The sequence below is a fragment of the Hoplias malabaricus genome, chromosome Y (genome assembly GCF_029633855.1).
Source record: "Hoplias malabaricus isolate fHopMal1 chromosome Y, fHopMal1.hap1, whole genome shotgun sequence".
Taxonomy (NCBI): domain Eukaryota; kingdom Metazoa; phylum Chordata; class Actinopteri; order Characiformes; family Erythrinidae; genus Hoplias; species Hoplias malabaricus.
In genome coordinates, this window is record NC_089820.1 from 75,989,715 (window position 1) to 76,013,743 (window position 24,029).

The 24,029-nt window shown below is 41.8% G+C and overlaps 1 protein-coding gene across 4 annotated transcripts in view; it reads right to left on the reverse strand.

Annotated features, from left to right (window-relative positions):
• Nucleotides 1–3,003: 3,003 nt before the first annotated feature.
• The window catches only part of LOC136677992 (alanine aminotransferase 2-like), a 29,587-nt gene continuing 8,561 nt past the window's right edge, over nucleotides 3,004–24,029 (reverse strand). Inside the window, exons 1-12 of one of the 4 annotated variants that reach the window (XM_066655733.1) lie at nucleotides 19,277–19,370; nucleotides 17,734–17,932; nucleotides 10,534–10,623; nucleotides 10,212–10,320; nucleotides 8,561–8,694; nucleotides 8,084–8,327; nucleotides 7,524–7,603; nucleotides 7,023–7,159; nucleotides 6,216–6,390; nucleotides 5,524–5,679; nucleotides 5,311–5,423; nucleotides 3,004–5,120 (exon numbers count right to left, since the gene is read on the reverse strand). In XM_066655733.1, coding sequence (XP_066511830.1) covers nucleotides 5,030–5,120; nucleotides 5,311–5,423; nucleotides 5,524–5,679; nucleotides 6,216–6,390; nucleotides 7,023–7,159; nucleotides 7,524–7,603; nucleotides 8,084–8,327; nucleotides 8,561–8,694; nucleotides 10,212–10,320; nucleotides 10,534–10,623; nucleotides 17,734–17,886 — 1,482 coding nt within the window. In that variant the 5' untranslated portion in view covers nucleotides 17,887–17,932; nucleotides 19,277–19,370 and the 3' untranslated portion in view covers nucleotides 3,004–5,029. Of the gene's footprint in view, nucleotides 5,121–5,310; nucleotides 5,424–5,523; nucleotides 5,680–6,215; nucleotides 6,391–7,022; nucleotides 7,160–7,523; nucleotides 7,604–8,083; nucleotides 8,328–8,560; nucleotides 8,695–10,211; nucleotides 10,321–10,533; nucleotides 10,624–17,733; nucleotides 17,933–18,543; nucleotides 18,555–18,833; nucleotides 18,965–19,276; nucleotides 19,371–24,029 lie in introns of those variants that run through there. The other 3 variants (XM_066655730.1, XM_066655732.1, XM_066655731.1) reach the window with 3 other exon arrangements.

Genomic DNA, 24,029 nt, shown 5'->3' on the forward strand with positions numbered 1-24,029 from the left:
TCATTGCCTGCTTTTCTCTGTGTTCATTATATGTTCATATATAATATTGTGTATAGCATATAGTGTAGATCACTTCCCTTGGGGTCAGCCAATCAGAGCACAGCTGATTTGTATATACCAGCCTTTCAGAGACAGTGAAACAGCCTGTTAAAGAGCCAAGGAGATGTTGGAAAGTGTTCATGGAATTTTAAAGTGTTAAGGGAATCAATGGCCCACACTTATATCTATAGCCCTTGTTGTTGTTTCCTTGTGTCATGTCGTCTTGTTGTCATCGTTCCTTCCTCCCCCAGTCTGTCGCTTCTCAAATTTCACAAAGAAAAGTTATGAACTCGAGTTATAGCACAAACAAACAAAAACTGCTAGGTTGCGATAACACCTAGGCCCCATTCGGGGAGCTTTCCTGCACCTCTGAGGGAGCTGTGTATGTGGGTTGAGAAGTCTGCCACTGAGTTCATCACTGAAACGAGCTCTCAGGGTTTGGAGGGCTGATCAAGGACCACTCCTAGATGCCAGAATTAGTGCATTTTTCCAATGGGATGAACTTGAATACACTTTCTGGGCCAGTAACAATAAGGGGACCCTTTGGAGAAGCTGCACATGAGCATAGTCGCCAACTTTGGAAGGATATAAAGCCTCTCAGCATTAGGCTGTGGAGAAATGGCAGAATAGAGGTTCCTCTGCTTTGCTTATGTACAGCCTTTACTCTCCTGGGCAGTTATTGCATTACACAGTGGAACATTGCTATCTGATGGCAGCCCTTAGTGAGGTCATGTACTGATGTTGAATAGTTAGTTCTGGAACATCACTAATCATCCCAAATGTATTATAAGACAATCACAGAGTAATGAAAATGCTACTGCTCCTCAATAGGCTTTATACCCCACTAGCTGATTCTTGGGGAGACATTTCACTCATGTGCAGCTGCTCCAGAGCATCGCATTCTGTTCTCACGGTGTGTGTGTGCAAGTGTTAGCAATGTCTGGATGGCCTAGAACTAAACTAGAACCTGATTTCTCAGGCTGCTTCTTCTCCTCACAGCTAGAACTCATAAAGCGAGTTTCTCCAGAACGATTTTCTCTAATCACTGAAGTTGACAGATCACATGACTAAAGCATTGTTGACCTGCCCACCAGAGCTATTTGCACTTATGTAATAAGCACGAAGATGATGAGTCTGATCAGAGTCCCTACTGGGTGTGAACTCCTCAGGACTGGCACAGGTTCGCTCCATGTCTCTCCCCTTCTGCTGATGCACCAGGCCGTGGCAGAGGGGAAGCATTACTAATCCACCACAGACAGAATGCCGCGGGGCTAGGAGGCTGTTTGGGCCAGAGAAGATTTGGAAAAACATGCATGAGACATGTATACACTACCTATTTGCTGTTTAACTGCACAATAATAAAGGTGTACCTATTAATCTAGGGTTTAGTAGAATGTAGAATATGAGGTGAATTTATAGGGTGTCCTCCTCTTTTTATATTTCAGTTCTGGAGACATTGCAGTGGTTAGCAACCCTCAGGCCTTTATAGAATTCCTAATAAATTCTGTGAAGGGAAAAGATTGATTGAATTTATTCAACATAACCATTGTTCTTCGGGGGAGTTGTGGACTAAAATCTACATGTTAATAATGCCCCAGCTGCTGTGGCAGAGTGACCACTGCTTTGTGCGTGTCTTATTTATGGTAACTAGGTAGATACAGCAAAGTGAGGTAGGTCTTCAGGAGCCGAACTGAAGGCTTAATGTCATCAATCACTAACAAAATTTTGCAGTGTTCTTGAGGCATCTTCATGGAACTGTCTTTTAAAACTTTATATAAGTTATGGATGACATAAATCCAATTCCTTTCAACTTCAGTAAAATATGTACAAGTCACATTCTGTGGCTTTATTCTTCCACAATCTGATGATGTTTAGAGTCGTCTAGCTTTGCTTTCATCACTATTTTGAGCTCAGACACATGTATACACTATTTAGGGCAATCAAGACACTAGAACACTTCCTCTCAATACTGTGGTTTCATTTTGTGAGAAATAACGCCGGGTGTCGTCTCTCTTCACGCTGAAAAGTGAGGGTCAGGGGTTAACACGAGAGACGTGAGAACAATGGAGTCCCTGATTGGTAGCTGGATTGTCCTGCCCACCGTTTGAAGGCTTCTTCCTGTGATGGTAACTGTGTGACAAACGCAGGCCGTAATTGTAGGGTAATTTCAGAGGCCTTACTCAGAGAATGGCATTCCAGAAGAGAGGGATGCAGAAGAGTTAAAGAAGGACAAAAGATAGAAAGAACTTTTTGTAAAATCCATATCCTCAAAAAAATGATTTAGAACAGTGGTCCCCAAATTGATCAATGGAAATGTGTTATGAACTCAAGTTCCTACAGAATTATTCATCCTGACAGTAACCAGATGTCTCAAAAGTTCAATGCCCCTAAAAGCACTAGCATATGCTAGGATTGGTTGACAGCACAGGGATTCCCAAAGGTCGTAGGATGTATTTGTTTAATGTGTGTGGGATATCATAGTGAAAAAAAAATGATGAAGAAAAATATGTAAATAAACTTAATTTGGATTCTTACAGGCATAATGCTCTGATACAGAATATTGAATATTATAATCTCCCATATTAGGCCAGAATCTGTAATCTTTATGATGAACAGAATCCTTATAATCAGTATCAGTATTTGATTTGTTAACTGCTATTATGTATCAGTTAGCTACTTACTTGGTCAGCGTCCAAACCGCCTACAAATTCCCCCACTGACTCCATACAGATGTTGTGTGGTTTTTTTTTTAGGTCACAACTTGTATCTTTAGTCTAATCGCAATAAAAACTATCTGGAAAATTCATTTGATTACAGCCACATCAGAAGCTCAGAGTAGAAGCCTCTGATTGTCACATCACTTCACACTCCTCACAGAGTCTGTTTACATTAAGTTAGCAACCGCACACAAATGGCTTCCTTAAGCTTTAATAAACATATATTCTTTAAGAATATAAACTAGGATTAAGACCAGACATGTCACACGTATAACACGTTGTTACAGGCAGCAAGTGTAAACAGTGAAGTGATAATATGTTGTAAGCAGAAGAAAAGAGGCTAGTGTGAAGATCTGAGCCATTTTTTAACAAAAGCCAAATTGTGATAATCATAATGTTGTGGTCAGAATTTCTCCAAAACAGCAGGTCTTGTGTTTTGTTCCTGACGTACAGTGGTTAGCACCTACCAAATGTGGCCCATAGAAAAACAACTGCTGAACCAGCAAGTGTCCTGGGCATCCAAAGGTCATTAATGTGTGAAGGAATGAGCCCCAAACACATCAAGCCTCGATGCACTGTGTCCTGACCACTTTCTATCAGAGCCAGCATTAACCTTCTCAGCAGTTTGAGAATGTGTCTTCTATGCTGCATTGGCACATGCCTCTGTGTTGGTTTTCACACATAACTTATATGTCCACTCATGCTGAAGACCAAAGCTGATTCCATGCAGTCACACTGCTGATTCTGAACAGTTCACCCACCAGAAGAGTGAGCCCTTGTGTGTTGGAGTGGGACAGTGTAGACCCCGACTTATACCAACCAAGAATACAAAACACAACCCCCTGTCCATAAACATGTGCAATATACGGCCCACAATGGGAAAAAATATAATGTGGCTGATCCAGTATTTCTTCTGAATCCGATGTATTAATATAGTTGCTTCCTCTTTGCTGTAGTAACAGCATCTACTCCCATGGGAAGGTTTAAAGCATTTTATGGCACTCAGCCATTAGTGAGGTCAGGTAGTTGCTCATACAAAAAGTATTCAGGAAATGCAGTTTTGTTGCTCCGTGGCCCAAAGCCGGGGACTCTCTACACAAAACGTGGTATTACACATGACCTTAAATTTATGTGTAGCTGCTCCAGTGTCCCATTTCATTCAGTAATTTTGTACAGGGATTACACCAGCTGTGCGCAACTGAACATCTGTTTCCACAATAGCTGCACCTTAAACCAACTGAATTCACCATTTATAAGGAGTGCATACTTTTGATCAAAATGCAAATACATTGATGGTTATACATTTAGTGCATAACCATCACAATAATTGTTATAGCAAGTCTACCCTCTTGTGGTTGGAAGCCTGTATTGCACCCAAAGGAAAAACTCTTTTAAAGTTCTTTTAGAGAGTTGTTTACTGGGGTCTTATAAATTCCACAGCATTAAAGCATCTATAAACAATGTAAGTGTAATTTAGAATTATACATGTTCAAGGCAATGTCTTGCCATGTGTGCACTGGCTCCTTGATTGGTCCCTTGACTGGAACACACACAAACACACACACATACACTCACACACACACACACACACACAGTGACAGAGAAACACATAAACTAAACAGACATACAGAAATGCAGTATTGTAGATCATTAGTAACAGTGAAATAATGTAAATGAATTAGTGCTATTGATCGTATCTTTATGATTAAACATCACTAAAGATGGGCCTGTCACAATTACTACACAATCAGCTGATGATAGTTACTTTAACAGACTGCAATCATTGTTAATATTGTGATTAGCTCATTATTTTCCCTTGTGTTAAAGCAGATACCTGGACGTAAACCAAGGCTTAAAACATGTTAATGAGACATGCCAGAGATCTGATTAAAAAAGTTCTCACATTTGACTAGTGCTATTTCGCCTTTAGAGGGCGGCAGTGGGAAATATTTGCTCATTTGAGGATTGTGATTAATAACTTTAAAGGCCATGATATGGTCACGTTCGTTCATCATCAGTGACGATGCTGTGATTGTGACAGGCCTAAAGTACAACTCTGTAACAACAATGTTCAGCAGTATAAATCCTTTCCACAAAAGTCGGTTCTAGCCTCCAAAAAACAGTACTGCATACAATCGTCCATCAGGGTCTGTCAGACCCGTCCGGCAAATTTAGGAGTAGGCACAGTGAGAGATACAGTTTTTTCGGCACGTTTGTGTTTGGGTAAGCCTGAGGGAAAGGTTATTGGTCCAGAAAGTTAAAATGGGGTGGGGTTAAGAGTATTGCTCTGTGAATCGCTGATGAAACTCCTTCAGTTTGTTGAGCATAATCTTTAGTTTATCTGTGGGTGGTAGAATCGTCATCCTGTGGAAAAAGTGAGACACAGAGAAGAAAGAAAAAGAAAAAAAGGCCTTAGTAGTGTTCACTAGAGACTTCAACAGGACACAAGAATATGCTTGATCTTTAAGGGCTTCTAAAAAACCATGGTTATGGCTGGCTGATGTAGATGTTGTCTGTCTCAAGGATCGGCCTGGCCTTTGTGTCAGAGACGTACCTGAAATGATATGTTCCCTCTTTTTGGCCAAAGCCGCTTCCAGGGACCAAACAGATCCCAGTCTCTTCCAGGAGCTTCATACAGTAGAACATATCAGGAATCTGGCCTTTTTCCTGTGTATACACACACACAAACACAGAGTGTGTGAACCTCAAACCAAGAGCAATGGAGAAAGTATAAAACAAGCACAGATGAGAAGGAGCTGAGAGAGACCTTGGCTTCTTTGATGGCTTTCTGAGGGAGAGTGATGCGAGGGAAGGAGTACATAGCGCCCTGCACCGGATTACACCTGATCCCTGGAACTGTGTTCAGAATCTCTTCGGTCAGTTTGGCCTTCTGCGCCAGGTCGTTCAGGGTGGCTGTCCTCTCCTGCAGAAACGCGGGACATTCTGAGAACTGAGGGGAGCTGAGGTAGGGCACATTGGTGTTATGATGAAGGGCTGGCAAATGCAAGGCTGAAAGATACCTTTTTTGGAGCGCAATTTGCAAGAGGGCAGTTTTAAAATGTAATTTTGTATAATATCCCACATCAAAAATACTGTTTTTCTGAGTGCAATCCAGAAACACATCCCTGTTACACTGTAGATGAGGTACACCACTCAGAAGCAAACAAAACTCCTCTGCTATGTGCAATCATACTGACACCTTGTGGCCTCTATCATTCAGTTCCTGTACAAAAGCAATTACAGTCCTGTAATGGCTAACCCGCTGTGTGGGGCCCACTCTATGTAATTTGCATCTTTTAAAAGAAATATTGTAAAAATAACAATAACTATTGTTTGCTGCTTTTTGCTCTTAACATTGACTAACAATGACTGCCTTTTTAAATCAGAGAAAGAGTGCTGTCAGATAATTACATTTATCTTTGAGCAACATGTGACTGTATGTTATCAGGAGTTGTGTACCGTAATGAACTGGGCATATGACGGCTCTCCAGGCTGCGGAGGGTTGGTCACCAGAGCCATGAGCGCTTGTCCCGGCACAGGGGGACACAGACGCACCGACACCAGCTTAGTGAGCTGAGCCTTCACCCCAGGATCCATGTTTATCACCTCCATATAACCACCTCTCAATCCACACCTGAGACGGAGTGTGTCAACAAGATCAATATGGTTAGAACTTGTATAATTTCTCCCTTTATCCCGGCTGTAGTTGACCTGTTACTTTAAATATAACACAGTCAACATAATTACACCGTCAGTGGTTTGGTAGGCGACAGTTCATCCCACATTTATTCTGAAATGAAGGGTTATAAATAGGTCATCTGTCCTGCTTTGCTGCAGCAGCAGTTTCTACACTTCTGGAAAGGCTTTACCTTAGAGATCAGAACACTGCTGTGGAGATTTGATTGCGTTCAGCCACTTTGGACGTTACTTTCAATAACACTGAACTCTGAGATTGTTTCAGATTTATTGAGGATGACAGCGAGTATATCAAGCTTTAAATGGCTGTAACTGTGAACGGCAGGTTACGTCAAGTTCTGGAGTCTATTACACTCCCAAGTGAATCACTATTGTGAATCATTGGACATGGTTAGAACTGTGCCTGGGATTTTTTGGTACACCATTAAACTGGATTTTACACTTGATCACTCTTTAAATCCAGTTTAACTGTGTTAACAAATTGTTAAGTTCAGCTGACTTTGTTATACTTTATTTTTATTGTTAACCTTTAGGGAGCTTCACCAATAAATGACAAGGTAAGGCACTCACTCTCCCATGTAGCACTTGGAGGTGGAGTGGAATGACGCCAGTTCCACTGTGTTAGAGACCTCGGGGCCCATCTCAAATAACACTTTCTTGAAAGAGTGGAATGCACAGCCCTCTGCGTACACGTTATCCTGATACACCTGAGAAAGAGACAGAGAGAGAGAGAGAGAGAGAGAGAGAGAGAGACAGAGAGAGAGAGACAGAGAGAGAGAGAGAGAGAGATAGAGACAGAGAGAAAGAGAGAGAGAGAGAAAGAGAGAGAGAGAGAGAGAGAGAGAGAGGGAGAGAGAGAGACAGAGAGAGAGAAAGAGAGAGAGAGAGAGAGAGAGAGAGAGGGAGAGAGAGAGACAGAGAGAGACAGAGAGAGAGAAAGAGAGAGAGAAAGAGAGAGAGAGAGAGAGAGAGAGAGAGAGAGAGAGAGAGAGAAGGAAGCGGTCAAAGAATGTTTTACCAGTAAAGGAAATAATGGCAAGGGAGAGAACGTCTCTGTAGGTCTCATGTTACCTCATCAGCCATGAGGAAGAGACGCTCCTTAGCAGCAAATCGGATCACATCCTCAATACACTGTCTGCTCTGTACCTGACCTTTCAGAGGGAAGAAGAGTTCCACATGAAAAAAATATTAAATTATATACATATATAAGTCCTAATTATATCCACAAACCAATAATCCCAGACAATTATTTGTTTATTTGCAGGTACAAGATTCCTTTTTCATCATCAGGAAATCGAAATCTCCAAAACTAAGTATATTTTTAAAGGTGCAGTGTGTGAGATATAGAGTGGTATGTAGTGATGAGTTTGCAGACTGCAACCAACTACATTACCCCTCCCTCACCCCTCCCTTTCCAAGCTGTGCTTCAACATACTCTGTTGGAAGAGTACTCCCACCCTTATTTGTACAATTTCCGTGCAGTTCGCAGAGTAATAAACTGGTGACTAAGAGTTTCAGTTGCTTGTCAGTTACATCAGACCGAGCTCTCTGGAAGAAAGCCTCAGACACCAAACATGTCCTGACTTGAGGACAAACTATCGCATGCCCATCTATAAGGTTATGTTGAATACCTGTGGGGTTTCCAGGGTTGATGATACACAGGACTCTTGGGTTGCAGTACTCCCTGGCTGCCTGTAGGGAGCGCTGTAGTTCGCTAATGTCCAAACTCCAGCACTTCTCTTCATTAAGGTAGTAATTAATTTGCACCGCTCCGAGCTCAGCTATAGCAGCAGAGTACAGAGGATACTGCGGGATAGAGATCATCACCCCCGTCCGTGTATGACCCTCTCCTGCGGTCAGTAATTTCAGTATGGTCTGAAAGGACAAAACCATGAGGTCAGTGAGTATAAGGTTAGTACAACGTGGTCAGTTTAATGTATACGGTAGGTGCTCCGGTTCCTTAACTTGGACAAACACACTAAACAAACATACTGCGTGTTTGCTCAGCATTTTTTTGTTAGCAGCACTCTCTCTGCAGTATCATGGAAACCAGAGTGAATACTGGTACACAGAGGTACCACAATCCATATGAGATAATGAGAACCCACCACAATACCATCACTGGCCCCTGTGGTCAGGTAGATGTTGTCTGGGTCACATGGTATACCACCATCACGGCGCTCAATGTAGCGGGAGACATCTTGTCTCACACAGTCTATACCCTGACTCGCAGTGTACGCTCCTGAAAAAAGAGAGAGATACACAACGAGGTGAAATTCGAAGATGAGATTAAAGTCCAGTCAGTAAAGTCAGTAAAATCCAGGTCATGTGAGGTGAGTTATTATAAATCAAGATTCATGGTTCTAAGTTACAAGATTTACTGCCCAGTGTTATGACTATGGATGGATTACTAAGGACAAATGAATGAGCAGCAAACCAACAAAATCAAAATCCACAGATTGAGTGGAAAGCTATATATTTGAGCATTTATTAATCACGGTTATTTATTTTAACAATTAAGATGGGGTTACACTACATGACTTTTACCCAGATTTTAACCCTGATTTCCAGTTGTGCTAGTTAGTGTGCGAGGGGCTCAGACTCTGATATTTTGCCTCAGAATTGCATTTCAGACCTGACTTTGGTCAGTTGGCGTAGTGTAAACTCTTCACCAACTCAAGGCTGAACTAGTCCCATAAACAGCCAATGAGAATAGATCACAGAATGTTAACGCAGGCGCATGCAGAGGAGCTCATCACTGGAGGACAGATTAAATGGTAAAACTATTACAAACTACAATATATTACATAGGGCGGCACGGTGGCGCAGCAGGTTAGTGTCGCAGTCACACAGCTCCAGGGGCCTGGAGGTTGTGGGTTTGATTCCCGCTCCGGGTGACTGTCTGTGAGGAGTTTGGTGTGTTCTCCCCGTGTCCACGTGGGTTTGCTCCGGGTGTGTGTGTGTGTGTCTGTGTTGCCCTGTGAAGGACTGGCGCCCCCTCGAGGGTGTATTCCCGCCTTGCGCCCAATGATTCCAGGTAGGCTCTGGACCCACAGCGACCCTGAACTGGATAAGCGTTTACAGATAATGAATGAATGAATGAATGGATGGATGCACAGATAACCAGTATTACCTGTTAAGAGAAAGAACAGTGAGACACAAAATTCCATGTTACACTATGTTATTCCAACTTTATTTTAATTCTCCATTCCACCTTAAATGACGCAGCACTGTGGCACACGCTATGGATACAGCTAATGATTCTGAACCATTTAAGTGGAATATAGCCTTAAATATATGCTATTCTACCAATCTCTGGCTCCCTCTGCAGTGTGTAGAGACCGAGCTGACCCAGTCTTCACATTCACGACCCAAATACGTTTTGTGTTTTTTCTTTGTGTATCTACACAGATAGCAGCAAGTTGAAGGTCCATGTTTATGTGCGTCTCCTAGGAAACATGAATCGCTTGTTTAGTTCTGGAGTTGGGGATCGTGTAGTGAATTTTTCCTTAGTTGTATAGTAAAGTGATACCCAGTCTGTCGATAATCTGTCCTGACTTTAAAAGTTGTGTAGTGTCTCCAAGGCTTTAGGCAGCCCTAGCCCCCCCAAAAAATTTTCAAACAACTTAAAGAACAGTCACTACTTTTGTTATTGAGCAGTGGTCAGCAGAATAACCTGACTAAAAAAAATATTGTTATGATGTAATGACACTTTTCAGCCAATCAGTTACTCTGTACAAACTGTGATGTAAAACTCACCAATACTGCTTCCTCCACAGGCTTTGAGAATGCGGCGGGCTCTGTTCTTGGCATCCTCTGGGAACTTATTATCATCCAGCAGTTCTGGATAAGAACACAGTGCCAAGACCTTGAAGAGATAGACATCAGTGAAACTACAGAAAACAACACCCCTAGTTTCGAAACACGTTTTGACAAAGAATCCCTAAATTAATTACTCGATGCACATAATCCATATTTTCATATTTCACAAGCTACAACAGGTCCAGTTACAGTTTATGAAACTTTGTGGACAAGTTTTCAACAGCACACACGAAATGTATTTACAGTAATGTGACAGTACCTGTCTGAAGAAGGTGATTGGCTGTTGTCCCATAGCATGAGCATCTCCAATATTGGCCTTGATTACTTCTTTAAAGGGTTTCTTCACTCCCTGTAACAGACAGAGACAATATTAGACATCGTATAACAAGTTCCTACCCTCCTCCAAAAGTTACATAGCACAATTTCTGCAGCGCTGAGCCCAGGGTTGCAATGACAAAGACTCTATTCTCACTATAACAGGTCAGTGGAGTACCACAATGATTTTGAAGCTGGAATTGTAAAGTAAAATTATTCCATAGTGTTCCTTTAAGTGACCCAGCTTTCATTATAATGCATAAATAAACAAATGTGTGCTTATGTGCAAAGTCATTTTAGGAATTCATGACCCTACAACCTTCTGTTTTGTCATTGAAGCCTGCAGTGTGTTAAGGAGCGCTACGCACTCGGCTTATCAGCTAAGCAAACAATTATCCAGAACACCAGCTCCCCTTTGCTGATCTCAGCACTTCTCTTCCTCTCCCTCTCTGTTTGAACCTTCCCGATGCACTTTCACTGGGCGAACATGAGAAAAGGTCTCAGAAATCTCTACATTTCGCTCTAAGATCCTGTGGCCACTGGTTTCTCGTAGCTCTTCAAACACAAGGTGTACATTTTACAGTTAAATATAAGTTCATATGATATACTTTAAGCCCTAATCTTCTCTTTCTCCTCAAAAATACAGAACTCATTCATCACTTGAATGACAGTTTATAAGTAATAAACTTAACCCAATATCAAATGTGGGCTAGAGGGGTATTAAGCCCCCAGGACTGGATTGTGGCGAAGTGGACCTCTGATCTTGAGACTGAAGTAGTGCTGTTCGATAGTTAAAAATGTCATCTGATCAATGGTGTCTAAAACTTTACTAATTCGGTTTTAACAGAGCAGCCTTTGAAGCTTGGCTTCCATTTCAGATCATCTCTAGCCATTAGCTCCAGCTGTTGAGGTATGTGAAAAACAGCCGCAGCAGCCACTAGCAGCAGATGGTTTTGTGTGGTGTTTGTGGTGTGTGTGGGAACAGCTAATGAGATAGAGGAGCTGCAGATGTCTTTCAGTGGGGAGTTTGCATTCTGTCCAATAGAAATGGCTGCCAAATCCATCCACAGAAACCTCTCATCAGCTGAATAAGTAACCCACACCATTAGGGACACCCCCTCTTCTCCTATTGGCTGAGCAGGGGAGGTGCCTCTGAGCCCCTGCCAATAGGAAAGGACTGTAGGAAATACACCCCTGGGGCCAGCGTGTTGTCCAGTCTTGTTCCAGGTGAGAGGCGGATGGTTTTATTGGAAACAAGACTTTTTGGACATGCTGAGTTGACACATGGAGTTTAGTTTAGTCAGTTTTCAGTGACATAATAGACTTATGGTTTCAGAGGGACAGCCAGGCTGCGTCCACTACAGCAAAGCCAAGTAAAGTGGCTATTTGTTCTGTTCTTATGGATAATATTGTATGCAAAAGTATGTGTGATTTTTGGTTTAGATGAATTGAATATGATGATTTCCATGTTAGCAATCATGAACATACCATATTCATATTCATGTTAGGTTATATTTTGTTTAATTAAATGACAGTTGTATTTGTAATTGTGCATGTAATATTTTCCTAGATAATACTTTTGCACAGTTCACACAAGGTACAGTATATTAAAATTACACTTATACAAGGTACACTTATTAAAATCATTTTAATATTCATGCTTGCCAACAACGGCATGCATCCAAGATGTTAGTACATGTTATTATTTTTTTTTTATTTTACAACATCTTTATAAATAGGTTGTAAAAATTCCAGTTACTGCAGCTTTGCCATGAGTAAAACTAGAACAAGCAGTATGAGTAATATCATCTCAATAACACTCTGAAGTGCTGTTGGACTGGTTTCTTTCTCCAGTTTAAAATATTTCCACACTGCAAACATTTTAGCCATGTCCTGCAACAAACTGCAGTCTCTGTTTGCGATGCCCATGAGACCAGTGACGTAAAACAACGGACGGCTCAATAATGCAGATAACGATCAGTTAAAAAATGCCTTGATCTTCCTTAATATTGATCCTGGAGATCAGATCGGGACGACCCTAATGATAACATTAGTGAAATCAAGTACTGACGCTTGATTGATTGTTTATGCGCCACTAACACCGCTCCGTGTCCAAAATGGTGGATGAAATGCAGTTCCACTGCTCCATGTCACTGGGCATGGTGATCTTATGCTACTCCAGAAGGTCTGATTCTAGTGGTCAGTGCTTTTTTATGGCAATCTTTTTTTTTTCAGATTAAATTTACCACTCCACTGAGCCCTGGTTCTGATCTGAAAACTGTTTGTTCTAAAATAATAATAAATAATAAATAATAAAGCAGCCTTTTAAACCCCATGTAAAGTTAAGAGAGCTTTACAGAGAGATCCAGTGGAATTTCAACTCAACTCAAGGCAACAGCATGGTGCAGACATTTAAATGACTCAGGGGTATGAAATGTAATTGAAGGCTTGTAGGAGACAAAGAGTGATGAGCGTTTATTCCCTTCCACAACAACTTAACATTAAAAAAAGCCTAAAACCAAAACCTGATATTACACCGACTGGTTTTAAACAGTGCAAGCTTCAGACAAAAAAGTAAAACAACTTTGTTCCATTCAACAAAGACGTCCAAATTTCAGTGATGTTTGGTAAAGCCAACCTTTGTTTTTTTTTTTTTTCATTTCTACCCAAAAGTGCACTAATAACAGACTTGACCAGATTTGTCTTCTAATAATCCTCCTCCATGTCACAGACCAACACCACTGACAACTGAACTTCAAAGTTCTGATATTCCTTAAATCAGCTTTTTAACCCAGACCCTCTTAAGCCCCAAAATACACGAAGAAAGTGTGTTTCTTGGGCTTGAGTCAATGAAACTAACACCTCTAACCAAGCCCCCCTGTGTGTTATTGAATTTTCAGCATTTGCTGCCTCCCACACTCTGAGCTCTGCTGGAATACAGCTCCAATTTACAGAGAGCTTCAGCAAACACTAATGCTGCGTGTTCCCATGGCGATCATTTCAGCCTGGGGTCATGACCTTACAGGTGAACACACTTCACTGGGCTTTACCCCAAACTCTCTTCAGTGAAAGTGAGGCCAAAATGTCCCTGTAGATTTATTTGTTATATGTCATTGATTTAATTATTCAGAAATATTAAAAGAAATATCCTCCCACCACACATTTTCCACAAGTGAGCACAGTTCTAGGATCTGACTGAAACATCTGTGACCTGCTTTGCTCAAAACACCAAAAGGATCAAACATGAAAGCAGCATTCTCCCCCTGTCTAAACAGCCCTCTCCAGAATGGCCGGTTTCAGCGCCTGTTCCTTTAAATGATAATGAGCCGCTCGCTGTTCACCCCGACTCACAGCAGTGTTTTCGCTCTTTCTTCTCCATTCTCATTTTCTCTGTTTTTACACATTGCTCTTATTTCTCTATTCTCATTGCATCTGTTTTGCTGCATTTATCCTTGTCTTCGCGCTCTCACATAAACACCGGTCCAGCACTGTTAGACAGACTCAGGCAAGTGGGCGGGACTACTCTAAAGTGACAATACACAAGTGTTGACAATACACAGATAATTGACTGAGTTTTCACAGTGTGTGGGTTGGTGGCCTCCAGATCCTCAAATTAATGAGCACATGGACTGAACAAGTGACTTATCTTTACATAAGTCCCTTTGTGTCCCTTTAGACAAAACCTGGCTAATCTGCAGGCATTAGGAAAGGGAAAGTGGACTTCAGTCTCATCTCGTTAGGCAGTACAGACTGTTTTGCCCTTGTCTTGTGTCACAACCTACATGTTAACTATGTGCCATCAATTGTTTGCTCAGCTGAACTCCCCCTTTATACACACCTTTATACACTCGATTAGCCGTTTCTGAGTCCAGTCCACTGACAATTATCAACCTGATCTGTGGCACTTTAAAGCAAACAGGCCGCTCTGTTGAGCAAAGGCCTTTAGATGTGACTGAGAGCTAGACTTTGAGACATGGGCGTGTTAGCCTGAGTAAAGAACTCCAGCCAATGCTGAACAGGTTTGCTCTCAAAGAAACAATGCAGCCTCAGCCAATATTCCTGCTGTAATAGTGAGGATTTAAAAAGGTGAAAACAACTAATGTCAGTCAAATTTGAAATGGATTTTTCATGTCATTAATGGATTATTATTATTTAATAATCAAAAATTTGGATTAATCCCACATCCCCTTAATTTGGGAGGTTGTATGCACTTGCTCAGTTTGACAATGTTCAAATGGCAGAGAAGATTTAACTCCTAATGGCATAATATCTGTTTGCTAGAGGTGGCTTTAGCTGTCTCCAATCATACTCTGGTAGACTCATAGAGCATGTACTTTCCACTGTGGGTTGAGCTGAAAAATGAAACATCACGCTTACAATTCCAATTCCCTTCTTCTCAGCTCACTCAGCTGTCACAGGCCAAACACTCGTAGTGTCCATACAGATTTTTGTGGAATCTACACCACCTGAAAGCAGCTGTAGCTAGCTAATTAGCCAGTTAGCCTTCTCCACATTAGTCTCAGCCACAAGTTGACAAAATGTCTGATATTTTCAGTGCACTAACATGGCCTCACTGTCAGGATTCTCCTGGTTGCATTCAGATTATCTCTCTGTACATCCGTGTATACACACTTCCGTGTATTATTTTGTACTGGCTCTCCTACTGGTCTGATGCTAATCATAAAGACTGCCCTCTTCTACACGTCATTCCAAAATAGCAGACTTGTGGCTGGTCTTTTTTCGTGTCAGTCAAATTTATTTTCCTGCAGTAGTAGGTGGTTCTTAGCCTTGTTAAATGGTGAAAGGTTGTGAGACTACTGCACAGGTAACTACGCTAGTCAGGTTTCTGTTCTTCTTGGCGTAACAGATTAGAGCCAATATCAAGGTGTATGTTACACTAGAGGGACATGTCTTTTGTTTTCATACAGACATATGGTAATTAAATTAGCACCCATACAGTAGTAAAGCTAATTTGCCAATTATTATTTGCTAATTGATTATCCATATATAAAACATGTGTCTAATAGTAATACACTGCACAGTGACTGTTTCCAGTTATCAATTTTAAGACCTGATACAGGATAACCCATGTGCAAAAGGAAAGATTCATGTCAAAATATGAGTTACCAAAACTGTAGTGTTGGTTAAAAGATTAAAAGATACATTACTGAAGGGTAAATAATTAAAACCTACACAGAAAATGAGACTCTTAACAAACATGCAATGCCTAAAAGGTCACCTCAGGGCACAGACCTGAGGTGCATTGCTAAACTGCATTGTTATTTGTGCAAAAATACTCCTGCTTACTCTCAAAAAACTGAAGCTGGGTCAAAGGCAGAGGGTGGTCAGGCTAAACAGGAACTGATATTGTGCTTTAGTAAGAAGTGTAAGTGTGTAGTTTATTACTAACTGGATATGCTAAACTAAAATACCACCTCTCCACTTCTAGACGTCATGGAGATGACTGAGATGAGGGGAATGAGTCACATGACATCAGCTGTTTTGTAAAAGTGACCAGTGTGTGTCTGTGATTTTTGGAACACTGTAAATATGTCTCACGTGTCACAAGCAGAACACAGTTCCTGTTTGAACTCAGTAAAAGTCTGATCAGGAAATAAACTCCCGGCAAGTTAGCAGTGACTGAGAGACGAAGATAAGAAGGACACTTTCACATGCCGTTAGGTTTTATGAGCTAGTTTTTTAAGTGATATTGGTTTGTGAAACACAGAAAAATGTAAAAAGCAAACAAACAAACAAAAAACCCTTCTAGGACTAAACTGGAAAGCCATCCTTGTCCAATTCTTTGAATAACTCAAGTCAATTCGCCCAAAAGAACATGTAATAAAGGCAATGGGAGGAAATATTCAAAATACAATTATATTTATTATTGTGGAGCTTCTGTGTAGCCAAAAATATTTGGACACCTGCTTGTTCAATATTATAGTAGTTTGTCTCCCTTTGCTACAATAGAGACCTCCACTCTTCCAGGAACAGCTCAGACTAGATGCCGGATCATATTAGTGAGGATTTGATGGTACTCAACTACAAGAACATTGGTGGGGACAGATTCTGAGGTTGGATGATTATTCCAATGTGATTATTACAGTTATATTATCAACAAGTGCCAATACATTCACAGCAAATGACACAAAAGAAAGAACAGAGAGAACAGACATGGCTCAGAAATCAGTGACTGCCAAACACCCTATTCCCAAATGGGACACAGACAAAGGCATGCATTGTTGACTTCAGGAGGCCACTGGGAGCATTGCCGATGGAGTAACAGTGGAAACTGGCGGCTGCTTCAGACTCCGGGGCTCTGGGCCTCAGGTAATTAATTGGTCCTGGGACCCAGAACTCCAGAGACGTCCTAAAAAGATGTTCACATCCCATAGTTATGACACGCAAGGGTTCAGGAAAGAACAGACTACACTGCCACAGCTGAGAGGCCCAGAACCCTCAGAGGAAACTGCAAACTGTCACCAAACAGACCCACTAGTGACATCTCTTCTTATTAAAGATTACACACAGTCACAACTTACACTGATCAGCCACAAGATTAAAAACACTAACAGGGGGTGTGAATAACATCATCTTATTGCATGTGCAGTGATCAAATGAAGCAGCACGTGAATGAATAGTCAATTTTGGGAGTTGATGGTCGAGTGTAAAGATCTGAGTCACTTTGAGAAGGGGTAAATTGTAGAGAGCTAAAAGGCTGGGTGTTCCTGGTATGCTGTGGTTAGGACTAGTTACTAAATTTGAGTAAAAAGGAAGGACAACTACTGAAAACATAACACTGGCATTGATAAAAAGGTGTTAGAACACATAGTGTGGAACAGCTTGCTGCGTATGGGGCTACATGCTCATGCTAACCACTTCAGTCCAATTTATCCCTGCCTATGGTGCCACTTTACCATTCCCACTAAGCTCTCTGCATGGGAATGATATTGTTATTTTGAGGCCAAGACTTAGTAAGGCACAGGAATATGATAATTAACTTAATTTAGCAAGTTCTCTCTAAACCTACTCATTAAGATAAGATGAGACAAGACAAGATAAGACTTTATTTGATCCCATAAGAAACTGCAGTGATGTCACCTTTGACCAGTGATAACCAAATTCTGAAAATGATGAGTCCTACCTCCTTCAGCTCCTTCTCGATCTGCACGGCTCTCTGCACTATGGGCCCCCGCACTGCGTACTCCACCTTCTTCACGTTAGCGTTCATTGTGTCCACAGTGAGAACCTTCCCCCTGCAGGAGAACAACTCGCTCCCATTCCTCTTCCCTGACATCTTTCTCTGGATCAGTCCACTGGCTCTGGCGAGGCTGGAGAGTGTCCTGCTCAGAGAACAGGGCACACAGGAACTGAGATGAGATGAAAAGTGTAAACCCATGCTCTGGTAAAAGAGCCTTGCCAAAAAAATAAAATAAATAAATTTAAAGTATAAGACCATACGCTGTTTTGATATAAATTGTTTTTTAAAATGTAAGTACATGTCTTGATTTATAAAATGGGAACTAAATGTAAGATACCTCTGAGATGAAAATAATGTTTTCATCTGAACAAGTTTATATTCTAACCTACAGAAATTAGAAAACCTGTTTCTGAAAAAGGGAAAAATTATGAAACTGACTTGTTCTTCCCTGACAAAAGCATAAGGAAAAAGATTTCCAATATTTTCACTGAACAACTGAATTTTACAAAATATCACAACTTTCAGAGAAAAAGGGTGGGTACTCAGTGACATTAGTAAACAGAATTTTTTATAATAAATTATTGTGCAAATTATGATTGCCCTACAGGTGACATCAATTTATAATAAAATTATGACAGTGGGAACAACTTAATAAGGCCTGAGAAAGAGATATGTAAAGCATGGGATTAATGGGATTAATAATAGACTAAATACTTCATTCCCACACCTTATTAAGTCGTTTTCACGGCTTACATTTACTTTAAATGGACGTCACCAGCAAAGCTTCTTAATTTTTGGTCCAGAAAACATCCTAAACCTGAAAAATCAGAGAAGTGTCCAATCACAAAGCAGCATTGGATATAAATGAAAATATATAATACTAAATAAAACCCCCAAATAAGAAATTAAATCCAGGTTCTAATTGTCTAGTGTAATTGTTTCACTCTTGTACCTGAGGATATGTAAAATGACCAAAAACCCAGTGCGGATCCGTTACTCTTTTACTACACGCACGTGAGGAAAAGTAACTAGTCACTGCCCACCTCCGGGTAGAAGTCCCTGCCAGAGCGTGCACGCTTCTGCTCGGCAACATCTGTGCAAGTCGCTCTCTCTAAAACTACAGCCCTCAGAGTTTTATAGCGCCTGAACGTATTCAGCTCGAGCGCCGAACTCGCGTCTCCGTGCACCGAGCAGATGCACGCGCACAAAACTAGCACGAGGTGAATTAGACCTTTGCACCGTGCACAAGAAAAAAAACAGAGAGCACGAGATTTCACAAGATGCATCGACTCCCTCGCGCTCTGCAGTGTGAACCGGGTGGGGGCTCGTGCACGCCGTGCCTCAGTCAACACCACAGCAACAAAGTTTTCTCTCTCTTTATAAACTGCAGTTTAGTTAGGTTTACCCCCTCCGCAAACACACACACACTCACACACACACACACACACACACACACACACACACACACTGCTGATTTATTACATACCCGAAGTTTCTACAGGAGTCCGTGTGTTACCGTGGCGCCAGAACATCAGCGGAAAACCGGACCGAGACACGGAGGTGATCTCCCCCCAGCTACACTCCTCCCATTTCTCTCTCTCTCTCTCTCTCTCTCTCTCTCTCTCTCTCTCTCTCTCTCTCTCTCTCTCTCAGGGAGGAGACTTCCTTTACTCCCCAAACAGACCCAAACAGACAGAAGACAGCAGTGTGTTAGTGCGTTCAGCTCCGCCCTCATGTACACACACACACATACACACACCACTGCCCTGCGAAAAGCTGACAACCCTCTCACTGCGTTTACAGGTTTAAAAGAAACGAGAAAGACCCATGAATCTTTAAAGGTCAAATCAATATTTGTATATGGTACATATTATACAATATTTATCAAATCTCTCATTTATATTCCACCCCTTATAGATCCCCTAGGGCCCACATGTGTAGAACACGACCTATGAGTCCAAGGTGAACATATAAGTTCTGTGGGTGGGTATTTTTGCAATTCACAGTTCCCAGGTGGGCAGCCACTTTCACATTAATATGGACATCTCTCTATTTTCGGGCCTAGAATGGGTTACATACATTTAGAGAGTTTTTGTTTTTTAGCTGGCTCCTTATTGGAGTATTGGCTGGGATCCAAATCTGTGTCTAAACCTTTAGGGGCCTTAAAGGACACGACTTGACCACCAGAAATGAATGAAGGTGCTCGATAGATAGGCTGTCAGTGCATTGGCCACATGAGCTAACCTCAAAACACAGATCCGTATGGATATACATTAACACAGCTGTAATAAACAGTAACAAAGCACCTGTTGCTTGGTACAATATTTGAAAGACTGTACGGGGAAGATGGTATTTTACGTAACCTAGCTGTTAACCTAAACTTGACTGAAGGTGTTTGGCTGTTAAAAGCTGTTGTTCAGTGACGTTAGTTGAAAGATATTAGTTATTTATCCAAAATATTCACTTGGTATAATACATTATCCTACAACTTTCTTTTAGACTACAAGAAGTTTCTGCCCAGTGTTCTGTTTTTTTCCTATTCAGCTTTTTTCCCCATTATGTTCCCTTCTTTTGACACTGGCATGCAGGTTGCATTCGATAGCCAGATGGTAACAGCCATGGCCATGGGCTCAGTAGCCCTTATCTCCAAACAGTATTACCAGACACGACTGACAAACTGAATTAAAGAAATATAAATAAACTGTTCTTACGAATCTCCCTGGTGACTCAAGGACCATGGCTGTTTATACCACCTTTAGATAGAAATAAATATTTAGTTTTTAATTTATTGTGTGTGTGGGGGGCAGCATGGTGGTGCAGCAGGTAGGTGTCGCAGTCTAGGGGCCTGGAGGTTGTGGGTTCGATTCCCGCTCCGGGTGTCTGTCTGTGAGGAGAAGGTGTGTTCTCCCTGTGTCTGCGTGGGTTTCCTCCGGGTGCTCCGGTTTCCTCCCACAGTCCAAAAACACACGTTGGTAGGTGGATTGGCGACTCCAAAGTGTCTGTAGGTGTGAGTGTGTGAGTGAATGTGTGTCCCCTCCAGGGTGTATTCCTGCCTTGTGCCCAGTGATTCTGGACCCACCACGACCCTGAACTGGATAATCGGTTAATGAATGAATGAATGTGTGTGTGTGTGTGTGTGTGTGTGTGTGTCTGCAGATAAGAGTTCAGTTGAGAGTGACAAATGTAACTAATTTAGTATAAAATGGAGGTGTTGATTGTGGATTTTGTTAGAGACAGAAATGGTAAAATATGAATGTAGATTTCAGTTAAAGAAACACCAGAGAAACAGAGAGGAGGGGAAACGTGGTCGAGGTACAGATGTGTTACTCTTTCAGGTTTAATATAGTCAGTCACATGGCACTCTTCACAGTCATATTCCGTTATACTGGACACCCCTGATCTAATGACATATTTATTGTCAATTTTGCATTAAAACATCTCTATTCAGAGCAACCTTAAATATGAGAATAGTCTGCAGTTTTGAAAAATGTTTAATATGTGTCTTGACTTAAAAACTATATCAATCTACACATTTCTCTCACATTAAAACAGTCTGGCTGATTTTTTATATTTTAAATATATAATTCTGTAAAATTAAAATGTAGAATTTTTGAAAATCAATCAAGTTTAACTTTTATTTATTAATAATATTAATAATAATATAATAAGTTAGATTTATATAGTGCCTTTCTAATACCCAAGGTCGCTTTACACAAAGAGGAGGGGGAGGAAAAAAAAATAATTATAATAATAATAAAAAAAAAAAATAATAATAATAAAAAAATATATATATATCCATCCATCCATTATCTGTAACCGCTTATCCAATTTAGGGTCGCGGGGGTCCAGAGCCTACCTGGAATCATCGGGCGCAAGGCGGGAATACACCCTGGAGGGAACGCCAGTCCTTCACAGGGCAACACAGACACACACACACTCACACCTACGGATACTTTTTTCGAGTCGCCAATCCGGAGCACCCGGAGGAAACCCACGCGGACACGGGGAGAACACACCAACTCCTCACAGACAGTCACCCAGAGCTGGAATCGAACCCACAACCTCCAGGCCCCTGGAGCTGTGTGACTGCGACACTACCTGCCGCGCCACCCTGCTGCCAAAAATATATATATATAGAGGAATACACTTATGCCTGCAGAGTGCAGAAGTACTGAGAAAAGAGATAGGTCTTTAGCTGGGTTTTAAAGGCAGAAAATGAAGACTTTGTGAATTCCAGAGCTTGGGTGCCATCACGCTGAATGATCTACCACCAGCGGTAACCAATTTAAATTTTGGTACTGACAAAAGACCGCTCTCAGAGGACCTCAGTGATCTTGTAGGACAGTAGGAGTGTAAAAGTTCAGAAAAGTAGGCTGGCGCCAGACCGTGCAGAGTTTTGTATGTGAGCAGGAGAACTTTAAACTGAATACGGAGTGAGACAGGTAACCAGTGGAGCTGATGAAGAACAGGGGTGATATGAGCTGATTTTTTAGAACAAGAGAGGACCCGAGCAGCAGAGTTCTGAACACACTGAAGGGAGTGTATGGTCGTAGAAGGAAGGCCAATGAAGAGAGAATTACAATAGTCTAAACGGGAGGAAATGAAAGCATGGACCAGAATTTCAGCTTTAACAGAAAGCAGAGGACGAAGGCGAGCAATATTACGTAGATGGAAGAAGGATGTTTTGGTTAGGGCCTTAATATGAGGTTTGAAGGACAGGGAGGAGTCAAGAAGTACACCTAAATTGCGAACACCTGGAGAGGTTTTTACAGCCACACCATCAAAGTTAAGTGTGATATCAGAGATTTTTGAAAGAGTGGACTTGGGGCCAGTGAGCAACACTTGAGTTTTTTCTGTGTTGAGTTTCAAAAAGTTGGCATACAACCAGTGTCTCAGGTCAGGTTATTTCCTGAATGCAGGAAATAATGGCAGAGGGGGACAGAGTGGAGGTATTTTTGGTGCTCATGTATATTTGAGTATCGTCTGCATAACAATGATAATTAAGACCATGGCTGTGGATGATCTGACCAAGTGGCAGCATGTATATGATGAATAGTATAGGGCCTAGAACTGAACCTTGGGGAGCACCTTGTGTAACAGTACTAGGGGAAGATCTGTGTGTACCAAGAGCAACAAAATGAGATCTATTGGTAAAGTAAGAGATGAACCAGGAAAGTGCTGTGTCAGTTATGCCAATAGCTGAGAGACGAGAGATGAGTATGCTGTGATTAACAGTGTCGAATACTGCACTCAAATCTAAGAGAACAAGGATACTGAGTGCACCAGAATCAGTAGCGAGTAGGATATTGTTTAAAACCCACAAAAGGGCAGTCTCAGTACTGTGTTTTGTGCGGAAGCCAGACTGAAAAGGCTCAAAAAGATTATTGTCCATCAGGAATGACTTATATTTGAATATTTGAAATTTAAACTGCTGTTAATAATGTGGCAGGAATCAACATCCCATAACAAAGTCAACAAAGACAGAAATGCATTTCAATGTATTTTATATATTTATTTATATGAGGAGCACTTGTGGGAACACTCTTCCTGATGTAGCCCCTCTACGTTCCTACAGTGCACGTCTCTCAAAGGCTCCTGTGATCTCTGCAGTGCAGCCTCTTCCATCAGCCGAGCCTCCATCTCTGCTCCACCTCTTCTACTGCTCCTCCTTCAGCAGGTGCTGGAGTCTCTTTCTCTCGGCTTGGATCTTCTCCTTCTCCACAGACACCTGGGCCCAGGCCTCCTCCAACTGGTCCATCTGGAACTGCTGTTGAGCATCCAGTTGCTCGCGCCGTTTCTGCAGTTGTTTAAAGCAGGTACGAGCAACTTGCTTCTTAGCCTCTGCTTTCTTAAGCTCAGTCCTGAGCACCTCCATTTTTGAGCCCTGCTCTTCCTCCACCTTCTTTAATGCCTCCAGCTCCTTCTCCAGTCTGCACACCTTCCTCTCCATCTCCTCCTTTTCTGCCCTTGTGGCTTCAATGGTGCTTTGTGCTTTTTTGAAGCGCCGAGCCCAGGTCTCTTTCTGTCTGGCCCACACACTTTCCGCCTCAGTCCGACGCTGTCTCTCCCTCTCCAGCTCCAGCGCGGAGTTCTCTTTAACCTCCTGGAGCTTCTCCTCCAGCTGGGCCTTCTCCTCCCTGACAGCGTCCAGCAGATCTTTCTGGAGCTGTTTCTCCTTCTGTGCGTGGTCAGCATTCTCTTTAAGGAAGGCCTGGTACACCTCGTTCTCCTTCTCCCTC